General features: G+C 44.1%; 2 protein-coding genes across 2 annotated transcripts; both read right to left on the reverse strand.

Moving 5' to 3' along the window:
• Positions 1-809: 809 nt before the first annotated feature.
• LOC114843963 (AP-2 complex subunit mu-A) lies at positions 810-10,132 on the reverse strand. Its single transcript, XM_029130884.3, has 13 exons — positions 9,777-10,132; positions 8,268-8,389; positions 5,134-5,399; positions 4,923-5,005; positions 4,646-4,651; positions 4,412-4,547; positions 3,944-4,088; positions 3,616-3,633; positions 3,023-3,142; positions 2,801-2,936; positions 2,601-2,698; positions 2,298-2,409; positions 810-1,943 (listed from the first exon to the last, which is right to left on the reverse strand). Exons 2-13 carry the CDS (start codon positions 8,339-8,341, stop codon positions 1,809-1,811), a joined length of 1,329 nt encoding a protein of 442 aa, XP_028986717.1. The 5' UTR covers positions 8,342-8,389; positions 9,777-10,132; the 3' UTR covers positions 810-1,808.
• Positions 10,133-10,472: 340 nt separating this feature from the next.
• Positions 10,473-21,178, reverse strand: LOC114843962 (segment polarity protein dishevelled homolog DVL-3-like). Its single transcript, XM_029130883.3, has 15 exons — positions 20,534-21,178; positions 19,204-19,273; positions 17,061-17,176; positions 16,693-16,805; positions 16,439-16,574; positions 15,839-15,929; positions 15,632-15,701; positions 15,241-15,380; positions 14,756-14,832; positions 14,596-14,663; positions 14,357-14,506; positions 13,428-13,559; positions 12,965-13,132; positions 12,652-12,855; positions 10,473-11,702 (listed from the first exon to the last, which is right to left on the reverse strand). The coding sequence occupies exons 1-15, from the start codon at positions 20,692-20,694 to the stop codon at positions 11,347-11,349; spliced, it is 2,052 nt and encodes a 683-aa protein (XP_028986716.1). The 5' UTR covers positions 20,695-21,178; the 3' UTR covers positions 10,473-11,346.
• Between the last annotated feature and the right edge of the window lie 62 nt (positions 21,179-21,240).

Genomic DNA, 21,240 nt, shown 5'->3' on the forward strand with positions numbered 1-21,240 from the left:
AACCCCAAATGAAACGTAACAGGTGATCTGAAGACGCAATGCAATACTGCTAATGGTTCTACTACAAATGGCAACAGACGTCAGACTGATGAATTCTAAACTCGGTTGTGGTTCAAATATTTCCTGCAGCTTTTAAGTCAGCCTTTTTAAATGTTAAATGAATTCAATTGGTAAAATCACTATTCCCACAGTTACAATGTTCTTTTAGTATTGTAGGTACATCTTGCTGAGAAAATCCGGCGTAGACTTTGGTGCTAAGCTACTTCTGGAAAGACTCGATTGTGGAATCTGTGTGAATTCTCAATTAGAGCATGTCCATGTTAAAAAGTTAAAGGTGGCAAATACTCCAGTGGCAAGCAAACACTGGCCACTACTACGAAACATGTTAAGAGTATTTTAATCGTTATTTTACTGTTTGAGTTTATTTGTTTGCATCCTAAATGTAAAGAGAAAAGAAGAGGGGGATAGGAAAAATTCAATAAATTCAAACACGGTCAAAGCAGTTGTTAAGTTTTTGGTGTCCTGCACTGTCCTTGTGCCATTTACAGTTATTCATTAACAGCTAATTATATGAATGAGTTGTGGCTCAGGTTTAGACATTAACTTTTTCAGCTGCCACTTTTTGAAATGGAGCAAATGCTTGTCGGACAATATCCTCACATACATCACCAGGACAAACTGATTATGCTGCGACAAAAACAAAAAGAATTGGATTCCACCCTGTCCTCATTTCCAGCTTGATCAGACTGTCAAACAATAAATTTCACCCCAACTAATCTCAGTCAAATAAGCACAGGGTGGGGTGAGGGTCGGTTACATAGTCAGGTTTTATTGGACAGAACGGTCACCAGGGCTACAAACATGAAGAAGCAGACAGCGATGAGGCAAACACCAGGGGGAGACCTCGCCTCACTGCAAACACTCCCAGGGCCTGACCTTGGACTCGGAACTGATATTAGTGCTTAAGGAATATTTAGAAAATGTGAGTCACAACTTCTGGTAATGATGATCCCACCTCACATCTGTCTGGAATGTTCCATACACTTTAACGTCACTCGAATGCCGGGAGGGTTCACAGTAAATGACAGCAGGGGAAAGAAACACTTTACAATGCACAAAAACAGCTCAGTCAATGTGAATTCTTTCCCAATTAGCCACAAAAAGCCTACGCTGAAAGAAATGTTTACGTTCTTCTCCATCTGGGTGACAAAGACCGAGTATCTGAGATCAAGTGCCACGTTTGTTCACAATACAGAAGCAGACAGTGCTTTTTAATTTGAAGGGTAGACTTTACTGAGACAGATGCTCATACAGGAACAATATTAGAATTTACTATAAACCACAACAGCTACAAATCATCTTACCAGGGATAACTCATGGACCAGAGGGACGTCTAATGTAACTGGAGAGGATATAGTGAACGATCACGCTGAATAAAAAGAACAAAGGAACCTTAAACACACAAGGTGTTTCCAGTCCTCTCCCCCTGGCCCCCCCCTCACATCACTCGTCTTACTCTCAGACACCAGTTGGTTTACAGGTTTACTCATCACTACGAGATATATACGATACAATGGTTCACATTTTGCATATATCTGTGCAATATACCATATTTTCTTTTTTTAAACGATGTAAATTCAGTCTCCGACACCTATTTAGGGAGGGGGAGAGGGTGGAGGTGGGGTTGTACGAGAGAAGCTATAAAGGGTTTGTTGGGAGGGTAGAGACAAAGGAGGAAGAGGAGAAAAAAATCTTAACAGGATAAATGGGAGGAAAGTGGTAAGTTCGCTGCCGGTTAGGGTTGAACTTTAGCAGCGGGTTTCATAGATGCCGGAGCGGCCGATGTACCGCACCCATTTTATAACGTCGTGGTCACTGTAGTTGAGCTTGGACTCAAACACCTTCAAGTAGCGCACCTTCAGACCAGACGGTGCAAAAGGAACCTGCAGAGGCAACGGGAAGCGGATTTAGACATGTCGCTGCATGCTGGAAGCTGTGGGCTACACTGGTTTCTGGTTTTTACTGTGGGTGCGGACCGGGAAGTGACAATAAGCAGACTGTGATTTGCATGACTGACACTAGGATCACATTTATTCCATAGTCCATTTGTTTTACTACCAACTCTGTATAAAGTCCTGCTCAGCTGTGTATTTAACAGTGAATATCTGAACATTAAACAGAATGTTAGGGCAAACTAGGAAATCGTTTCTGATCAGACATTTTGAAAATTTACCTGATTTTGAAACATTTATTTTCAGAGACTAGGGAGAATGTGAGGAATAAAAAAAGTTTCTGACCTCAAAGTTCATAGAGATTGGAGGCCTGGCCCATTTCTTTTTATCATTGGTGGGCAGCAGCTCGATCTCAGCACTGATCTGAGACTCCTTCATCCCAGCCATGCGCTTGATCCTGCAAACGTACGTAAACAGTGAGCGAGAGTAACCTAATTGGATAATGCACAATTAACAGAGGTCAAGAAGAAGAGAGAATCAAATGTGTATGTATGCAAGAAGCACTGAACAAGATGAGACTGGTAATCAATAGCTTGGAGGAGTTGGCTTGTGTTGTGTGAATATGAATACACAGGTGGAGCTACTTACTTCCACACTATGGCGTTCTCACTGGCCTTGTACTTTGCTTTTCCCTTCATACAAATCACCTGTACACCACTAGTATTGAGGGGAGTTGGGATGCGAACCTGCAGAGAAGAGAAGTGTGCGCAGACAAGTAAACAACAACGTAATATGACATACAAATTTATGAAATTCACATTTAAATGGTTGAGGAATGCCCTGCTCACCTCAATCTTCTGAGCCAGCAGTGAGGGTTTAAAGTTGGACTTGATGACCACTTTAACCTCCAGTTTAGTGCGGCCCACCTCCCTAACCAGAGGAATTACTCGGAACGGCAGGATGATGTCTTTAGTGGTCCGGTACCTGGAGGTGAAACGTTGAACTTGATTCCCTCTGTCTGTGCAGTTTTAATGAGGAGTTAAAATGATGACCAACATCCATTTACTCACCTCATGAGCTCATACTCTCCATCAGGGGGGATGAAGCTGATGCTACGCTCAGAGTCAAACTTACTGAGGCGCACACACTGGTGGAAAGTACAGTCGTCGATGGCAATGGACTGCTTCCCACTGCAGGGAGAGAGAACACATCAGAGAGACACGCAGAGTGGAACATTAGTCCACTGGTTTATTATTAACCATGATAATATATGCAAACTGCTGCTTTCCCTCAATTCATATCCACACAAATAAAGAAGAAGAAACTTAAATACATGTAGGGACACAACTGCTAGCATCAAGACACGAGTCTGGGTGGGATAAATGAAACTGGTCTGCTACTGAACAAACCACAGTTTGTGTTAGGTGTTTGGGTAATGGGTTAAAAAGTCAAGCAGGGAGGTATGAAGCTATAAAACAAGAGAAATATTTACTGGAGGAGGGGAAGAGACACCAGGCAATAAACAAGCTTTAGGTTGATTTGTAGTGGGTTTGTGTGGGAGCAACGGTGCATTCGATGTACCCATACTTAAGTGTGCTAAAAGACAAGACAAAGGCGTGTGTGTTGAGGTAGCAGAGGGTGAGGACACTTGTCAGTACAGTACCTTCCTCCCCCTAAATCACTGAGGTACAGCACATAGAAAAGAAAGAGAGGGAAAGAAAGGAGAGATGCATCCAAAGGAAAGAAAAATTAAAAATAAATGGCACAACTTGTCTTGTTGTAAACAAGACAACACATTAAAAACAGACAGGGGACTAACAAACAAGGCGGCCTCGTTTATACTCAGCAATTCATTTCTTTGTGAGGGTTTACGAGCTTGAAACAATATAAATCCCCAAATCACAATAAAGAAACTAACGATCTACTAATGCAGAGGATTTCCAGCCTCGCTTATGGTCCATTCTGTGAATGTGTGACTCCGTGTTGCTCACCTCTTCCCTGCGTCGTCGGACGCTCCTCCCTTGCCCTGCTTGTCGATGACAATCTTGTCGTTCATGCCAAATTTACACTCTGGCATCCCGCTTAGATAGCTCTTCATCACTACCCGACCCGACACGTGGGCGCTCAGGACCTGGCCTGGATGAAAACAAAGACAAAAGCGATGAATCCAGTCGGAAACCAGTCAGATGCAGAACAACTTAAACGTAAATAAGATGCCAATCAAAACGTATTCAAGATAAGGACAGTCTAATAAGTCTTTATGTAAACTCCTTTTAGCCGCATCTGAAGTGTAGCATGTGTGATATGATCAAATGCAACACAACACTAGATTAACTGCAGTGAGAGCTTGTGTTGTCAAGGTCAAGGATAAACTGTTGATCCTCAATCTTGGACTTTTATCATTCCCAAGGCTCGGACACACTAGACTTTCATAAAGTGATGAGGCCACCAAAACAGACCTTGAGGTGACATGAGCAGGTTGACACTCTCCAGGACATCCAGAAAAAGCTCATTGCGGCGATATTTAATACCCTCTCGACGCCAGCCGATCTGTCCTGTCACCTGGCTGGTGATCTGAGACTGCTCCTCTTTTGTCTGAGGGGGACAAGAATAGAAAATATATATCAGGACTGGAAAAAGCGATAGAAAGAAATGTCAGCGAGTTTCACTCATGTCAGTGTGTAGATTATTACCTGGTGCTGAATTATGAAGTTTCCAGGGCCACAATTGGACAAAAGACAAAAGGAAACAACTAGTTAATGATGTTCTGTTACATCTGTATGTTTCAACCATAACGTTAAAGTAATTATAAATCTATAGTTTAACTGTTCAAATTTACACTTGCTTTCCATTATTTAGTGTCTACACTGTTTGTAGGAACAGTCATTAAATGAACTGGGATCACGATTTTGTTTTCGTCAAATTTATCTTGTACATCACTACATTCAAGTCCATACTTGTCTTACTGACCTGTCCCTTAATGCCCTGCTGGGTGATGAAGGTCTTCAGAGCTCCAGTCTCTGAGTTCTGGGGGTAGCCAAAGTCCAGGATCTCTGTGTGAACAAGGAGAAACCACAAACACAACCGTATGAGATAAGAGGAAAAAACTGGGGCGTACAGTGATGAAGGGAACGAGAGTCAACTGAGCGGGTCTGACAGACTATCTTAGCTGCAAACGTACCATCCAACAGCTCGTAGATGAGCACAAAGTTGTTCTTGATGTTCTCCTCGCTGATCTTTCCAAAGTAGGCCGTCATGACGTCGCACATCTTGTAAAGGAACTCGAACACCATGGCGGCGTTGACATTCTGCTTGGTGACCGCTGCCAGCCAGATGTTGGAACGCTTGACATGGAAAAAGCTGGTGCGGGCGATGTTGGTCACTGGGGATCGGACCTGCTGGCGGGCGTGGATCACGTTCACACGGAAGGCGTCCACCGCGTTGCGCCTGGGACGAGGGGAAGGAGAGAGACGGAGGCTTTCATGTCGGGGTTTAAGGCTGCGCTTTTCAGGGCTTTACATAACAATGAGGCTGCTATTGACAGTATCCCACCCTGTGGCAGCATGTGTATATGCTGCTGCAAAATAACAACTGTGACATTATGTCCTGCGCATCAACAACACATTTACTCAGAAACCAGCAATTGTCCAAGCTTTTTCCCACCAACTGCAAACAGACGCCTCGCGTTGGTGCATTAAGAGGTAAAACACGGTGTTTAGTATGGATGGTGATAATTACCAGACACAGAACAGCATAATTTAACAAACAAATGTGACAAAGTACAGCTTAGCTTATTTCCAAGATGCTTTGGGGAAACGCAGGTGTGATTAATGTGGACTTATCAAAAACGGGGCTTAGTGCAAGAAGATGCAGCACGTTCTAACAAGAAGAAAACAGGGACACGTCTGAGAGCAGCTAGGGCTTATACACGGTCACTTTAACAGAAGAATCTGGTTGGAATCATACACTGCAGGATCAAATGAGGTAAAAATGGCCATTGGAATGAAAAGAAAAAGAGAAAAAAAATAGCATGAAGACTTAAAGACAGTGAAGTCCACAATGTATTACCCACATCTTAAACTCTACTAAAAGGTCACTTACGTCAAGAACCTCTTCTACAGAGAGACACCAAAGCTTAATCTAAACTTATCTTAAAGCAAAAAAATCAGGGCGAGAACAAAAAAGGAGGGCTAAATTATTAGTCATATCCCATGCTCGGACTACGTGCTTGGGTAGCATGAAGAACAAAAAGGACTGCATGGCTTTGGTAGAGGCTGTATTCTTCTTCTTCGATAGATCATCTGTGGTATTTTTACATTGGTTTGGTTCACATTTTAACGTCAGCACAAGTGACTCATGCATAGAAGAAGAATCAGGACAGTGGCTGTGGAATTAATGGGCATGCACTTTGGGGTTTGAGGAAGGTCACTGATCAGTGGCCACCGGAGGGAAGGGCCATGCTTGATACGCTGGAGCTTCTCTTACCTATTCCTACAGGGGCCAAGATGGAAAGATGGAGGAAATGGTGATACAGAGGGGAAAAAAAGGATGAAGTAAAGACAGGAGAGAGACAAAAATGCACACGAGACATTTTCGTGCATCATGTACACAGTGAGTTATGTGGTGTTTGTCATGACGCTACCTTTGAAAAGCCAATGTATCAGAAGAGACTAGAACCAATAGATTGCTACATAGTCACTTACAGCAGCGAGCAGCTCATTAAATTGTGATTCCACAGCAAACTAATTTGTTTTAAGCGGTTCAATTTCTAATTCAGCAGTGATGGCTCCAAATCTACAGCCGATAGGTGTTAACAACATTAAAGCATATCCTACAGCCATTAGAGGGACACAATGCATCCTGGTTTGCTGTGTGTGGCTGCAGCAACAGGGAGTCACCAAAAGCAACAGATGCCAACAGTTAGCGCCGCAAACCAGAAACATCTGCTGTACGTGTGGTGAGCATGCAACCTGGAGAGTGGACCCACAAACTAAGTGTTGCTTGCTTTACACCTTTTACAGATATTAAAGGGCATGAAGTCTTCTATCCCGCTTTCAGTACATGCATCCTGTTAGTCAGTCCACGGGACAATGTGTGAGGACTATTGCATAATACAGCTGCACTATATTAGACAAGCATGAAGCCAAGGCCACCACCTTACATTACTGTTTGTCATTTAAACAAAGCTGCAGGCCTTCCATCCATCCAAGGCAAACGGATTTTAAATAGGCTCACATCCTGGATGTAAAACCCAGCATACAGCATCATGTTATGGCAGCTACCAGTACAGCAAACACGTGGAGACATTTCTGTACAAGAAATAAGTTATTGAACCAGCGCCGCAGCTGAGTAGCCATATAACTGACAAGGAGAGCTACACTCACTGGGCAGATTATTATGTACATAAATTCTCCGTTACGTAGGCGATAATGTTCCGTTTTCATTCAAACGCTTTAAAAGTGGCGTTTATTTAACACCCATTTGTCAGTGCATACAATAAAATGCCAGCTAAGTGTATTTATACTGCTCTACCTTGCCAATCCTCACTGTGTGAATGTACTAGACAACTGGGGTTGTGTCTGTGCTGAGAAACATCTGACTGACTACAACTGGGACTGTAAGTGCGTGCCCAGAAAATACAGCATTCAAGAATGGACACTCGCGTTTCCACACGTCATCCACACAAACAAGTAACAGGAAACGAGAAGATAAGCGAGAAATGCACAAAATCAACTCCACATTTTATTCTTTATTCTTCTGGACATGCAGCTGAGTAACTCCAGTCCACTAAACTGACGTAACAAAATCAATTACCTAAAGTAACTTCAACCACGTGTTTTAGAAGACGGCATCACCAGAGTTTACATCAACAATGGTTCATCTTCCAGAAGGTAGAGATTTATTTGCTTGCCACCAAAACCTAATCTTCACTAACCCTGCTAGAGAAGTAAATGGCAAAATGTGAATCAGTTTATTTGGGTATTTTCACTTGTGTCTGATCTGCCAATTGGTAGTTTTGTTTTAAAGAATCTATAATCACATTTCTTTGAAACTTCCTGTCAGTACATTTTCACAGCGAGTAACAATCTTTATTGTTTCATGCAACACGGAAAATTCTAAGTGAGAACATTACACTTTCCTGTGAATTTTAAATAGTGGCTTTCATTGCGCCTCTCACTTACTGGCAGAATCTTCACATGTTACTATCAAATAATTTGGCATCCCCACCTACTCCACCGGCCAGATAAGAATCTTGTCACTTAAACTGGGGACCTCCCAAAAGTCTAGCAACATCACAGCTCCTATGAAACATACCCTATATCATCTCGGTAGACTCGGGAGATGAGGACCTCCCCCTTGTGGTTGTAGATGAACAGTCCTCCAATCATTGTGGCTGCTTCTCAGTCCCAACTGTCCATGGTGAATCCAAACCCCGCCTGAGGAGAGATAGAAAGGGAGCAAAGGATTTCAGGACGGAAGCAGAGATAGGGAAATGCCTGTGGTGGAGAAGTGAAAGCAGTGACAAGCGAGTGAGTGGCCAGCAGGACAGGGAGGCGTTTGTCCCACTACATCCGCTTTTTTCGTTGCTGTCACTCTTTGGCGCTCACACACACACACACACACACACACACACACACACACAGAATATATCCTGCAGCTGCACCACTGTAGTGACTCCTTGCTGCTGCGTGCATACACACATATCTTCAATGCAATACAGGCCACAGTAGAGGCTGCACTGGCACCACAGCTTTGCTTCTTCACAGATAAACAGCAGATTAACAGCCAAAAGTGTGTAGCAACCAGATGGACGCCAGAAATCCTCTACGAGCCTACTGACGGTACCGCCTGAAGCTCTCAGGATCTGATCAGACTTCTAGAAAGACACTACAGTAAATCTACACATGGTGGATTTGCTGTAAAGGCAACCAGCCAGGGACGACAGTCAACACATAATAGCAATTTGCTTTCATTGAAGAAGGAAGCTTCTGAAAACCAGAGGATAATAGACACGTCTGAAATTCCTCGAAGTCAGAGTGCAGATCGTTTCAATAATCGCAACCCACGAGAGGCATAACAACTGAAATACACTCCCAAGACTGGTTAAATATTAAAATGAATAGGGCATCGTCGAATCGTGACTGCCTAAACCACGTCCAAGATCTGAGCGGGTGTAATCTCCCTTTTGGTGGCCGGAGTCAAGATGTCTGCTCATTCGGGCCATTTCCCAACGTTCATTAATTTTTCAGAATTTCTTTTGTTCCGCAAGCGCTTAGCGACCTAACGCACGGCCCCGAAACGCACCTCTATTTAACAATCAGCGTAAAGTGATTACAGCATTAAAAGGAGCATGACCTTCAGCTGTGATCAAAGTGATGGGGAATACACCGAGTGAGCGATAGCTAGCTAATTTAGCTCACCTAGCAAGCTAGCTGGAAACGGCGTCGAGACGTGCACAACTTCAATTTGACTTCCGGTGAGGAGATAATCGGAGCTCTTTCACGGCCGTTGAACGAGGAACGGTGATTTTATCGACAGCTGACGTATTTACACAAAGTATCATTACATCGACTGGCCCCAAAACAACAACCAAATGCTCTATGTTAAGTATTGTATACTTTTATTTTGGAAAAAAAAACGTCCCATTTCCGTTTTCTGATTAGCTTTCAGCTCGACGTTAGCTTAGGCAGTGGAGCTAACGTTGCTACGATTAGCATCGAAACGAACGACATCGTTTCACCAGTTTCAGTAACTGTTACGGGACCACAGGGATAACAATTGTTAACCCGAAACATTTTACTCTCTGTCCAGTAGCAAACGTACCCAAGTTCTCTCACGAACGCCACCCGTTTGCGTTCCTCTCTCTGGCCTCACGTAGCTTGTGTCAGGATCCAGCAGGCTCCCAGTCCACACACCCGCTAATTCCGCTCCTTCCTTCTGGTGCTCCGCTAGCTGTCAGCTGACCCGCCGTCCTCACGCGCAGCCTTTCCGCCTTGGCAGGAAAAGGCGCGGCTGGAGCGACGAGTAAACCACACCCGGCTCTTGTTATGATAAGCTACACATGGTACTGGTCACTTATAATCGGTTTTATGGTCTATGCAGGAAGCTTTTAGCCAAAGAATCAAATATTTCAGTAGTTCCAGCGGTGGGGCCGGTCTCCGGCCCTCCGTGCACGGGAACAGGAAAACAAACTTCACCGTGGCCGTGGAAAAGCTGATTTTAATGGAATGGTAGCGTGGGTGGTCTTATTTGACTCTAGCCATCTGATTAAAGTCCAAGACTTTGTGTCCAAGTTCAGTGCAGCCGCTTGTACAGGAGTTTTCCTCTCTAACCCCAACCAGGGTGAACCAGTTCGCGCATTTTACACACGCACGCACACACGCGCGCGCACACACACACACACACAAAATTGCCCAACTTTTGACGTTCCTGTCCTTGCTTTGAAATGCAAATATGACTTTGTGTACCTTGGTTTAAAAAAAAAACACACCCACACAAAAATGAAACCAGAGCAGCAAATTTAAGTCATAAAACTATATTTATAAATAAAAAGACATTTTTTCCTTGGTAAAAGAGTAGTGTGAAACACATGGTAAGAAATTCTTCCACTATACATTATCACAAGACAGAGTCTGAAAATGCTCTTGTTAAAAGATGACAACGCAGTTGTGTAATGTAAAATGACTTTTGAAGCTGGATGCTCAAGTTTAGCGTTGAAAAAAGGAAATCAGTTGAGACCAACTACCTATATAATGAAACAAAAGCATTCTTACAGTAAAGACTGTGACTCTCTTGCACTACATACAATTTTTAAATTTCTTTCTCTGTCTTAAATCAAGCAAACATTTAAAAAGGTCTGAATAAAGTTAACAGTTAGTGTTCAGTTCAGCTTTCTTTAATTGTTTTTCTTGTTAGAGGTCAGCCAGGGGGGGGGGCTGTATAAAATAAGATAGGAAGGAAGATGCTTCTTTTTCACAAAGTGTTGACATGGACAGCAGTGGGGGAGGACAGAACAGGGGCGTGAGCACAAGAACAAATGAAAAAAACATCCATGTAGAAAAGCGCTGAGTCATCATCCCCAGCTGCCCGTTTCCACTGCCTCCCCTCCTTCCCTTTCTCTTGCTCTTTGTCCTCACAAATTCTTCCCCTGCTGAGGAGCAGAAACTGAGAAAGGCGCTTTGGTTCCGTGTGGAGCGAGGGGGTTTCTTCACTGAAGAAAAGTATGACCACTACTACTAGGAATAAAAGCACAAGAGAAGAGGAACACTTGGTTCCGTTTCGGCTTCTAGGAAAGTGGAGTCAAGGCCTTGGGGTACAGCTTTTGCAATCTTCCCTCCCTCCTGACTGTATGTGTGTCTCCTTAATCTGCTACTCTGTTATCAGCCTATGGCCCTCACATCACGTCGACAAAGAACTCTCCGGCATTGCCCACCGCCATGCGCAGAGACTGCCGTGAAGCGGTGAGCTCGGGCGGCACAGAGGCGAGCTCTCTGCCCTGTGGCGCCCCGGGTGCAGCTGTGGACAGATGTGGAGGCTGTGGAGGCAGGCCCGGGGGGCCGTACATGAGACCGGGCCCATAGGCTATCGAGTGAGAGTTGGCACTGCGGTGGCTGACGGAGCTGCGGACACTTCGCTCACTGGGGGGCGCCACCGAGCGCTCACTTGGAGCTCGGCTTCTGATTTCGGGTTCACTGCCACTGCCGCCAGACTTTCGACCCTCGTTTTTGCTGCAGTTTGAACCACTGCTTTCTGTAGACAGAGCAGAAGACAGTTATTATTATTATACATGTGATATTCAAATGCATGACCATTCCCCACTAAACCTGAGTGACCTACATGAGCCACTCACTCTCTTCCAATGAGCTGATGCAGACAGTGTTGACCCAGTTTGTGGGAGACTCTCTGGGGAGTTGCATGACGAATGTAGACATGGTCATGGACAACTCACAGCCATCACCAAATGCAAATAAATATTTTCATCTTATTGCCACAAACAGCTTGCTGGTTTTCAGACCAATTATTAAAACCATAACTGTCTAGAAAGTAAGGGGACATTATTCTATTGGGTGGGATGTTTGTTCCAACATGTGTAATTACATCTTAGGAAATGTAAAATATTCAGTCTCTTTGTGGCCTTCAGAAAGCCATAGGTGTGGAATATCAGTCTGGAAAGGTATAAAGACTAACCTGACTGCGTTATTTACATGTTGTATCTTGTTAGCTTGTAAACTATTCACCACTACATTCAAGCTGTGGCATTGTGCAACCGCAAAATGAGGACAGGACGTCTGCAGTGTTGTGAGCACTCAGCAGGAGCAGCTGTTGTTGGTCAGCAAATTTCTCCACTGCCTAAGCAAACTGCTGCTAAAACCACTGGGTCTGGTTTTCTAGTTCCTCAAATGTTAAATACACAGAACCCAAATTGTAAATACCACCGCTTTGAAGGTTTTGGATGGAACATGTTTTGCTCCTGACAAGAACTAGGCTGTGCTCCTCAAGTGATTGGAGCAAACTATTCAAAACATAATTTCTTTTAATCACAATATAATCCTTTCTTTAGAAGTCCCCACTCCCAACTTTAAAACGGTTTTATATAGATTAAAAACATTCAGAATAAACATATCATGAAACCATTTCCCATGATAAGTATTTATCATGAAAAGTACTTTGTTAACTGTCCAGTTTAAATATCACGCACCACTGTGTTGGCTTCCTGCACTGCCAGCACCTGGTCCGCCATGGAAAGGCTGTGGCAGGTCATACGGGTGAGGGATTGGGAACTGGTAAGGGAGGGGCATGGGCCAAGGGGCTGCCCCAGGGTGAGGCAGAGGCGGCAGAGTATCCTGATCTGAAGCTCCTCCACTGGAACCATCATGGTCATGAAGCGACAGGTGAGTCATGTCTGATGGAGACAGAGGGGGGGGAAGGACACGCTGACAACTTTGGCAGCAAAGACAGGTTCATCCTCAATCACATGCTGTTGTTTAGCTGACGAAGGAGTGTCCACTTACTGCCACAGAGGTCTCCAAACACATAGTAGCACTGTTCGGAGAAGGTGATCTTGTTAACAGTGTGTCGAATGTAACCGGCCTTCAGGAGGTTGCTGGCATATTTACGGGCCTCACGGCGATCTGAGAAGCCTTCCACATGGTGGAAGAGCCAGTCCACCACATCAGAACCTGAGGAGGCAGGGGCCCACATGTTACCATAAAACCATATGCCATTTTTAAATAATTCAGTTAGTAAACCATTCCCAACAATTTTATTACCAAGAATTAGGTCTAAAAATAGAAATGTTTAACTAAAATCATTTTATTCAAGTAAAATCAGATATACAAACCAACCATTTCATAAAGGACAACCAATTGTGTTTCTATGCAAGCTGCAATTAAAACTAAAATAAAAGAGATTAAAATAACACAAAGATTTGTGTAGAGGAAGGAAACAATGGGTTCTGTGCTTTGACAGACATACCAATAAAAGCATTAGCAATGGTTATTTTGAGCCACATCCTGTCCCGCACCTCCAGACCTGACTCTGGGCACGCCATTGCCTTAGCAACAGTTGCCATGTCGCTACGGATAGAAAGGTGGTAATTATCGAATCCTGGGAGAAAACAGAGGACACATGTTCAAATTAACATGGGAGCTAAGTATTAGAACTGCTAAGTTGCATTCCATTGTGTTTCCTAAGCATTTAAATGATAGAACAGAACAGCCAAGCACTGTTATCTGACAGACTACAAAAATGTTGGTCTGTTTTGACATTTGCCACAAATAACATTTGGTTTCCTGTGGTCTGGATCGTAATTTGATCCCTGGTTTGTCCTAGCCATGAATCAGATGGGAGCTTTGTTTGAAGCAAATGACTGGGCTGACAAAAACGCCATCGGAGCCATATCATAATGAAGTAAGGGTCTGGCCTAATATTCATTGCAACCAAGATCAACCATGCTTTGGCACCATTTACATAAACCAACTTTCCAAACTTTCTTTTTTTTGTGGACATATAAGTCAAACAACTACAGGAAATATTGATTTTGAAATGTGTTCTTTCCGAAAGGGGAACAGATGCAAACTGTTTTCTCTAGAAAGAAAAGAAATTACTTTATCTATCCGTCTAAAGATTACAGGGCTGACGAAAGTTGTGAGTTAAGGCTCAGTTTTGAGAGGTTAGAGTGGGTCACTTAGCAGACCTAAGCTAAACACAGTAATCAGCTGGGACAGAGAGCAGTCAGGAATGCAGTCAAGGGCAGGGCCATGCTTAACAAAGATTTATTATCAAGTTGCAAGACAATAGTGATTCTAGCACATTTAGGCAGAGGGAGACTAAAGGTTTCAAACTGTGAGCTAAAAGCCAGAAGATAATGGTTGATAACTGCTACAAGCGGTGCTGTAACTTACTTTCAGTCTCAGGGATAGAACTGCTGATGGAGGAGCTGGTGGAGGTGACGGTGCTCATGGAAGGACTCATGCCATATGGAGGGTACACCCCAGTCATTGCCGCCGTGTGGGACACCCATGCAGCTGGGTCAATGGGTCGGATTGGCTCGCCTGTAGAATCGAACATGGAGAAGACAGTTGAAAGAAAGATGAAATGAAAAAAAATAAAAAAGGCCACAAACGGGAGGAAGCACACTCACTTCTTGGCAGAGCGAAGCAGCTCCGAGGGTTTGGGTCCCAACACTTGGCCACAGTCAGAGTAATGGGCCTGATTTTTACCACAAAGCCAAAATTGTACAGTTAACACTCACCTAAAAAGCCCACAAAAGAGTCTTGGTACACAGAGAAGTCACTGCTTACCCTGGTTTGTGCACAATGTCCCTCAGTACTCGAACTGCATCATCATTACTCATGTTTTCAAAGTTGATGTCATTGACCTGCAGAAATAAAATGTATTATTCTAGATAACATTCTTAGCAGTTACATGACGTGCCACTACACAAAGCCATCAAGGAAGAATTACAATAAACCAAGCCAATGAGCTTTAGGTTGTGTGGGAGTGTACTATGCATTTCTTAACCTATAGAATACAAGCATTTCAGAACATATTCAAATGGGGTTGGAAAAGATTAGAACAAATCTTACATCACATGCTTTTAACACATTGCGCCTTCTGGTTTGCACAACCTGACTGCTCTCATATTACCATTACCAAATCTTTTTAATGCACTGCATGAACTGGCACTAGAAGCTAACACAACATGCAGCTACCTACACGCACACACTTTCCTAGTCCAGATCCCAGGTATGCAGCAGTGCACATTCTCACACACACAGACACACACCTGCAACAGCATGTCCCCAGGCTCTATGCGTCCATCCGCAGCCACCGCTCCTCCCTTCATGATGGAGCCAATGTAGATTCCTCCATCTCCCCTCTCATTACTCTGACCAACTATACTGATCCCCAAGAAGTTGTACTTCTCTGTGATGTGGAGGAGAAACAGAAAATCAATGAATATTAGCAAGGTTAAATAAGTAAGCATGAAAGGTGACGCCAACCTGCATAACCTAGAACAAATTCTGTGTAACTGGATAGTTTGCCATCATGTGAAAAGAATTTAACCCAATGTGCGAGTGTACACTGGGGCTTTTTCAGGAAAGCAGCAGGGTATATTCATTATAACAAATCTAACTATGCTGTTTGTGCAATTTCCACATGGCAAACTGACTCACCCATGTTAAGAGTGACAGTGATGATGTTGAGGGACATGGTGGAGTCCGTGATGCTGCTAAATGATGAAGACTGTAGGCAAAGAAAATAAAATGCAAAAAGATCACAGACATATCAGACAAAAAACAAATTTAGTTTATATGAATACAAACTGAAAAATGTTTTGAAAATATTCATGATTCAATTGCAGTTTTGGTGGGTGTTCTCACCCTGTCCATATTGGAGGCTTTAGGTTTCCGTCTGCGACGGCGGTGTCTTCTCATTAGCCGAGAGGAGCTCTGTTCAGTGGAGCTGCTAAACCTGAATAGAAATAAAAACATTTTGAAATAATACTAATAATCATGTAGATCATTACTGCAATGATTTATCTAAAGAAATTATAAAGTTATGAGAGCATTTATCTACTTAAGGATGATATTAAAGTGGGGAATGAGAGTACTTGAGGCTTTACTAATTGTTTGAGAGCTCTGGAAACAGTAAATCCTAGTACCCAGACAAGGGTCCAATTCTTCATTCTACAGCATTTGTACTCAAGAAACATTAACAAGATTTTCAACACCTGGAAAAAATATTTTGAAAGATGCCTGAAGACTGAGACCAGCAGAGACTCTGAAGTGGGCAAGCAAATAATTCTCCAACCCCCGGTGGAGAAACTAAGGGGCGACCACAAAAACCAGCCAGACGTTCAGACCGAACTAATCGCTGCCAAAACCCATTAACTGTAATTACAGATGCATTCCTGAGGCCAAACGCTTTCCTTATTGGAAACTGCATTTATGGACAAGCTGAACGGCTCCAGAACATCTGACCTGCTGGTTGCGTCATCGTCCTCCGAATCAAAGCAGGAAGTGGACTCCAGCTCGCTGCTCATGAAGGATGAGCAGCTGTCGTACTCTGGGCCCCCGCGCCCCATCGCCCGTGATGAGTAGCCGTTCTGCCTCCCTCCTGCAGTGGGAGAGCATTATAACCAGGTTTACACAAGAATAGCATGTCAAAGGACGCAAGCTGATTTTACAACACATTGCTCAAGATGCATACAGTACAACCAGTGATAAAAACTGACCAGGCTCGTTGGTGTGTTTCCGTCGAGGCCTCTCGCGCTCTCTCCTCTGGGACACCATAGAGCTGGTTTCTGTGTCATTGTCCAAACTGTCACGGCCACTTGCTGCCTTCCCACTTCACACAGAAAGGTTGCATGAGGTAGAATTGTACCGCATTGTAATCAGGACGCTTGTTTAATAATCATATATTGTGATAAAAAATTCAAAGGTTCATTTCCATATTTTATGGGTTTGTGCCTTAAAGTGAGCCTTCCCCACAATATATACAAGCTGTCACAGTTTTTCAAAACACTTTGCTGCTTATTAGACAAAGAACCCGATGACTCATTCAGTCTCACACACATTAGTAAAATACATTGTCTATACTGACTGATAGGACGGTGGTCTGGAGTCTCCAATGCCCCCAGTTCTCTCCAAAGGTGGTGTTGGCTCTATACTATCTGCTACTGAGCCGGCATCTGTGTGGGCTCCATCTCCAGAGACCAACTGTGGACATGCAGAGAGTCAGGTCAGAGAAATTAGACGAAAACTTACAGTTAGGCTTCACAAAAAGAAACAGAATAAGTGGTGAGCAGATTGACATCAGTGCACTGCTGCTTTACAATTAGCCAAACTCAGGAGCTGGATGGTGTGTGTTTTTGTTACAGCTTGAAAGCTTCCCAGCATTTGGAAATGAGCCAGAGCCTTTGCTATTCAAGAAAATATGTCTTACAAAAACGAATTTGCTTTCCAATAGTTTCCAACTGCAAATGTTAAGCAATCAGAAGCTGAGTATTGTTGAGAAACTGTGAGAAACTGAAGGGCCAGTGCCAGGACTTGTGGTTTGTCTACCTGACAGCGTTGCCTAAGTTATCTAGGTGTGGGAAAACGTTGTTTCCGATGGTCCGTGACTGAGCTTTCAAAAGGAGAATTTATCTCGCAAGGAAAATAGAACATTAGGAACTTTAATTATTTCCATTACTTGCTTTTTACATTCTGCTGTGAATCCAGTCCATAACATAAACTACAGATGCACAATTTATAATGCACACAAAAAGCTACTCGAGCCAACAGATCAGCATGAAAGTGCTCCTACTATTAGCAGACTGGGTCGGCTTTATGACTGCTTTACACACGTTAATAATAGTGTAATGGGATAGTAAGACAGCTTTATGAACTAGGGTGCAGTACAAAAAATCCTGTTGAACTTCATTTTATCCAGCCCCGGGCCGTTCTCCCTTACATCCCGTTTTCACAGTCACCTCAAGCTTAACATTGCAACGTCAATATAAATATTCAAGTACTGGAAATTCACATCACACTTTAACTAATTAACTATTTCAGCTCCAATATCGTCCATAAAGAATGACAGAAATTAATAATACTGTACTAACATTAGGCAACTTCTTAAACGAAACCACAGAGTGAGAATATAGAGAAAGATTTAGACATACGAGCACAACAGAGCAGATTTAGGGTGCTGGTCTATTGAGTTGTGATAACATAACAGCCAGAACCTTGGACCCCAGAGAACAATATAGCAGCTCATCGAAACAACAGATGAACAGTGAAGACAAACAGATGTACACACTGTCCACACAGAAACAACATTTCATTGTAGATGGAACATTTCAACAGCCCTGAACAGATAACAAACATGTCCACACACACACACACACACACACACACACACACACACACACACACACACACACACACACACACACACACACACACACACACACACACACACACACACACACACAAATGGATTTTGAACCAAAGCCAGCCAATCTCCATGACCACAACACAGGGACATTTTAAGACAAACATAGTGGATTATGTAGACAAATGTCTGTACATCTGGATGACTATAGGCCATCTTTAATAACATCACACTGCTTTAAATTAATAAAAACGCAGCGCCCTCTTACATTAAACCACAGAACACTCGAAACCTCCTTCTCTGTTACCTTAAAGATTCAATCTGCCTGGTAGACGATACGCAGTGAGGCTCTTTGTAATGAGGTATTCTCCACCTATCCTGTGATTTCACTTGCTCCTAATTCAATTTCAATGTCCAGAACAGAGGAAGGGAGGTTCTGCGCTGGCACCAGATGTCTCTTGCATTGTGGAGACAGTTAGGATTATTGCTCAAAGCCTCTATATGATCTGCGACACCTGACTAATTGTATGCACATGCTGTGTGTAGTGACCAGCATAGATAAAGGCTTGGAACATGCGCCGCAGTTTGACACATAAAGGTACAGAGAAGAGCAGGGTATTTACATGTGATCTCTTGGTTCTTGAATCATAACGTGATAATGATATTATCACGCAGATGCATAGGGCGTCTCCCAAGAGATTAATTATGGTTGTGGTCACTAGCCAACAGATGGGAATCATTGTTCTGCAAGCACGCAAACAGTTGCTATACGGCCACTTAACCACAAAGAAACAGTGAACGCACACAACAACAAAACAACAAATTAACAAAACAGGGGAAATTACTGTCGGATGTATGTCTTACTTACCCATGAGACCACACGTCCATTAAAACAGGGCAACTTAGCGTTGTCGTCAGTTATTTCCTCCTTTACAACACTGTAAAGTGAACAGAGCTTTGTTTCAGTAAACCTTAAGCAACACAAAAGCACTTTCAGGGTAATAAAACACCAGCCAACAGCAATAGCTCCATCAACTGGGACAGACACTGACATGTGGGACAGCCAGCGCTGATTTAATAGTGCCGTTGCTACATTACTGTTACACGCTGCCAGCGCTGATTACATCAGGTCAACATCCAAGTTCAATCCCTAAACTAGTCTGCAGACAAACCTGATTTGCTTCTTTTCATCTGGAGCACCACCACCTACACAACACGTGTTAAAAGCTGAAGAAAGGTTCAGGCAAACATTCCTGCGCGATGCCTTGTATTAGACAGATGGTTTGCACAAATCAATCACCTCTACAGAACATTCACCGTCATGTCAGCTCAAAAGACAGGAGTGGAACTCTAAAAGCATTAACCACAGAGGCCAGTTTGACAAGTGACTGAGCCCGAGCCTGGAGTGAAACGTCTCAGTGGCTCATTTACAGGCTGCCCCTCTCCTCTGAATAGCTGCTGGTCCTTTCAAAACATTTTTCTCCCCTTGCTTGTTCAGGAGCTGCTGCCCCGCCCTAGTTTGAGTCGAACCAAAGTCAACTCCGAAACCTGTTAAAATAGTGGCCCAGCTCCTCGGCTTGCTCTGATGAGGTTACTTTGTGGGGGAATAAAAAGCGTCTACGTTTCCAGCTAGGTTTTAACACAAAGGGACATGTCCATAAAGCTGCCAGGGTGATGAAAAGGGCATTCCTGCGTCCAACTCTACATTCCTCTGGCTAATAGACAACAACAACAGGGCCGTGACACTGACCGTTTACATTATGACATTAGCCAGTTAGCAAACGACTTCAGTACATTAGTTCAAAACAAGGCCAGAAGTAACTGGCTACTATCGCTGTCACATTCGCGTTGTGTCAAATAAGTTCAAATGTCATTCGGGTGTCTTCTGCTACTGCTCGTGAATCTGACAAACACCAAACTTGGTCAGACGAAGTCAAGACACGAGACGCGTAAGCTAGCAGCCGCAGCAATGTAAACAAACGGGTCGTGACGCTAAGCAGACCTGCTAACGCCGCTAGCAGCTAACAAAGGAACTGCAACGGGAGAAGCTAGCTAATAACAACCAGCCAGGTAACCAAGAAGCCGATGACAAGCTAGCGGGACAGGCGGAGAACTACGGCACGGGCTGAGCTAACTGCTCCGCGGGACCGCCGTGCTGCGTGCGTGTGAAGCGCTTAGTCAAAGCCGTTAGCGTTTACCCGAAGTCATCGTCCATAGATTTGAAGAAGAATTTGTAATTTGGTTTCTTGAGGACATTTTTGAAGTCTGCCAGAGTGACTTTGTCCGCCGGCACCGATAGTTTCACCAGATACGGCGTTTCCTGGTCGTCGAGGTGGTAGATAATCTTGGTCTCCCCCATCTCGGCAGACAGGGCGCATCCAGGCGAGGGCCCGGCAGGCTCCCTCTCGGGCCCCGACTCCCCGTGGCGCTGGCGGCGGCTGTGCCGTGGTCCTCCCGTCTCCCCTTGGCTCACCGAGTCGCTACGTCGCTCTGGTTCCTCCTGCTCTGCGCCAGCTCGCGAACGCTACGCCTGCCTTTCTGGTCAAAAGGCTCCGCGCTCCCCCGCAAGGCGTCCAACGCTGACCCGCGTCAATCCTCGTTTGTAATTACCCTCCAACATACACGCGAAGGCCTTCAAATAACAAGAAACTGATTAAAAAACGCTGCGGAGACACTCTGGAACGGCCGCTTTTCTCCGCTCGCTAGCTTCCCAGCTCGGTACTTTGTTGCACACGAAAGTGCATTAAATGGTCCGAGCCCGACTGGAAAGGGCGCCACCCACAGGAGAGGAGGGGACCGACCGCCGTCCTAGGACCAGGCTCCTGCTGCCTGCGCGCAGAGGCGCTTCTACAGCAGAGGGACCGGGGCCCCTTCTGACAGAGCCCCCCCTTCATCAGAGGAAGGC

This window comes from Betta splendens, chromosome 17, assembly GCF_900634795.4.
Source record: "Betta splendens chromosome 17, fBetSpl5.4, whole genome shotgun sequence".
Taxonomy (NCBI): Eukaryota; Metazoa; Chordata; class Actinopteri; order Anabantiformes; family Osphronemidae; genus Betta; species Betta splendens.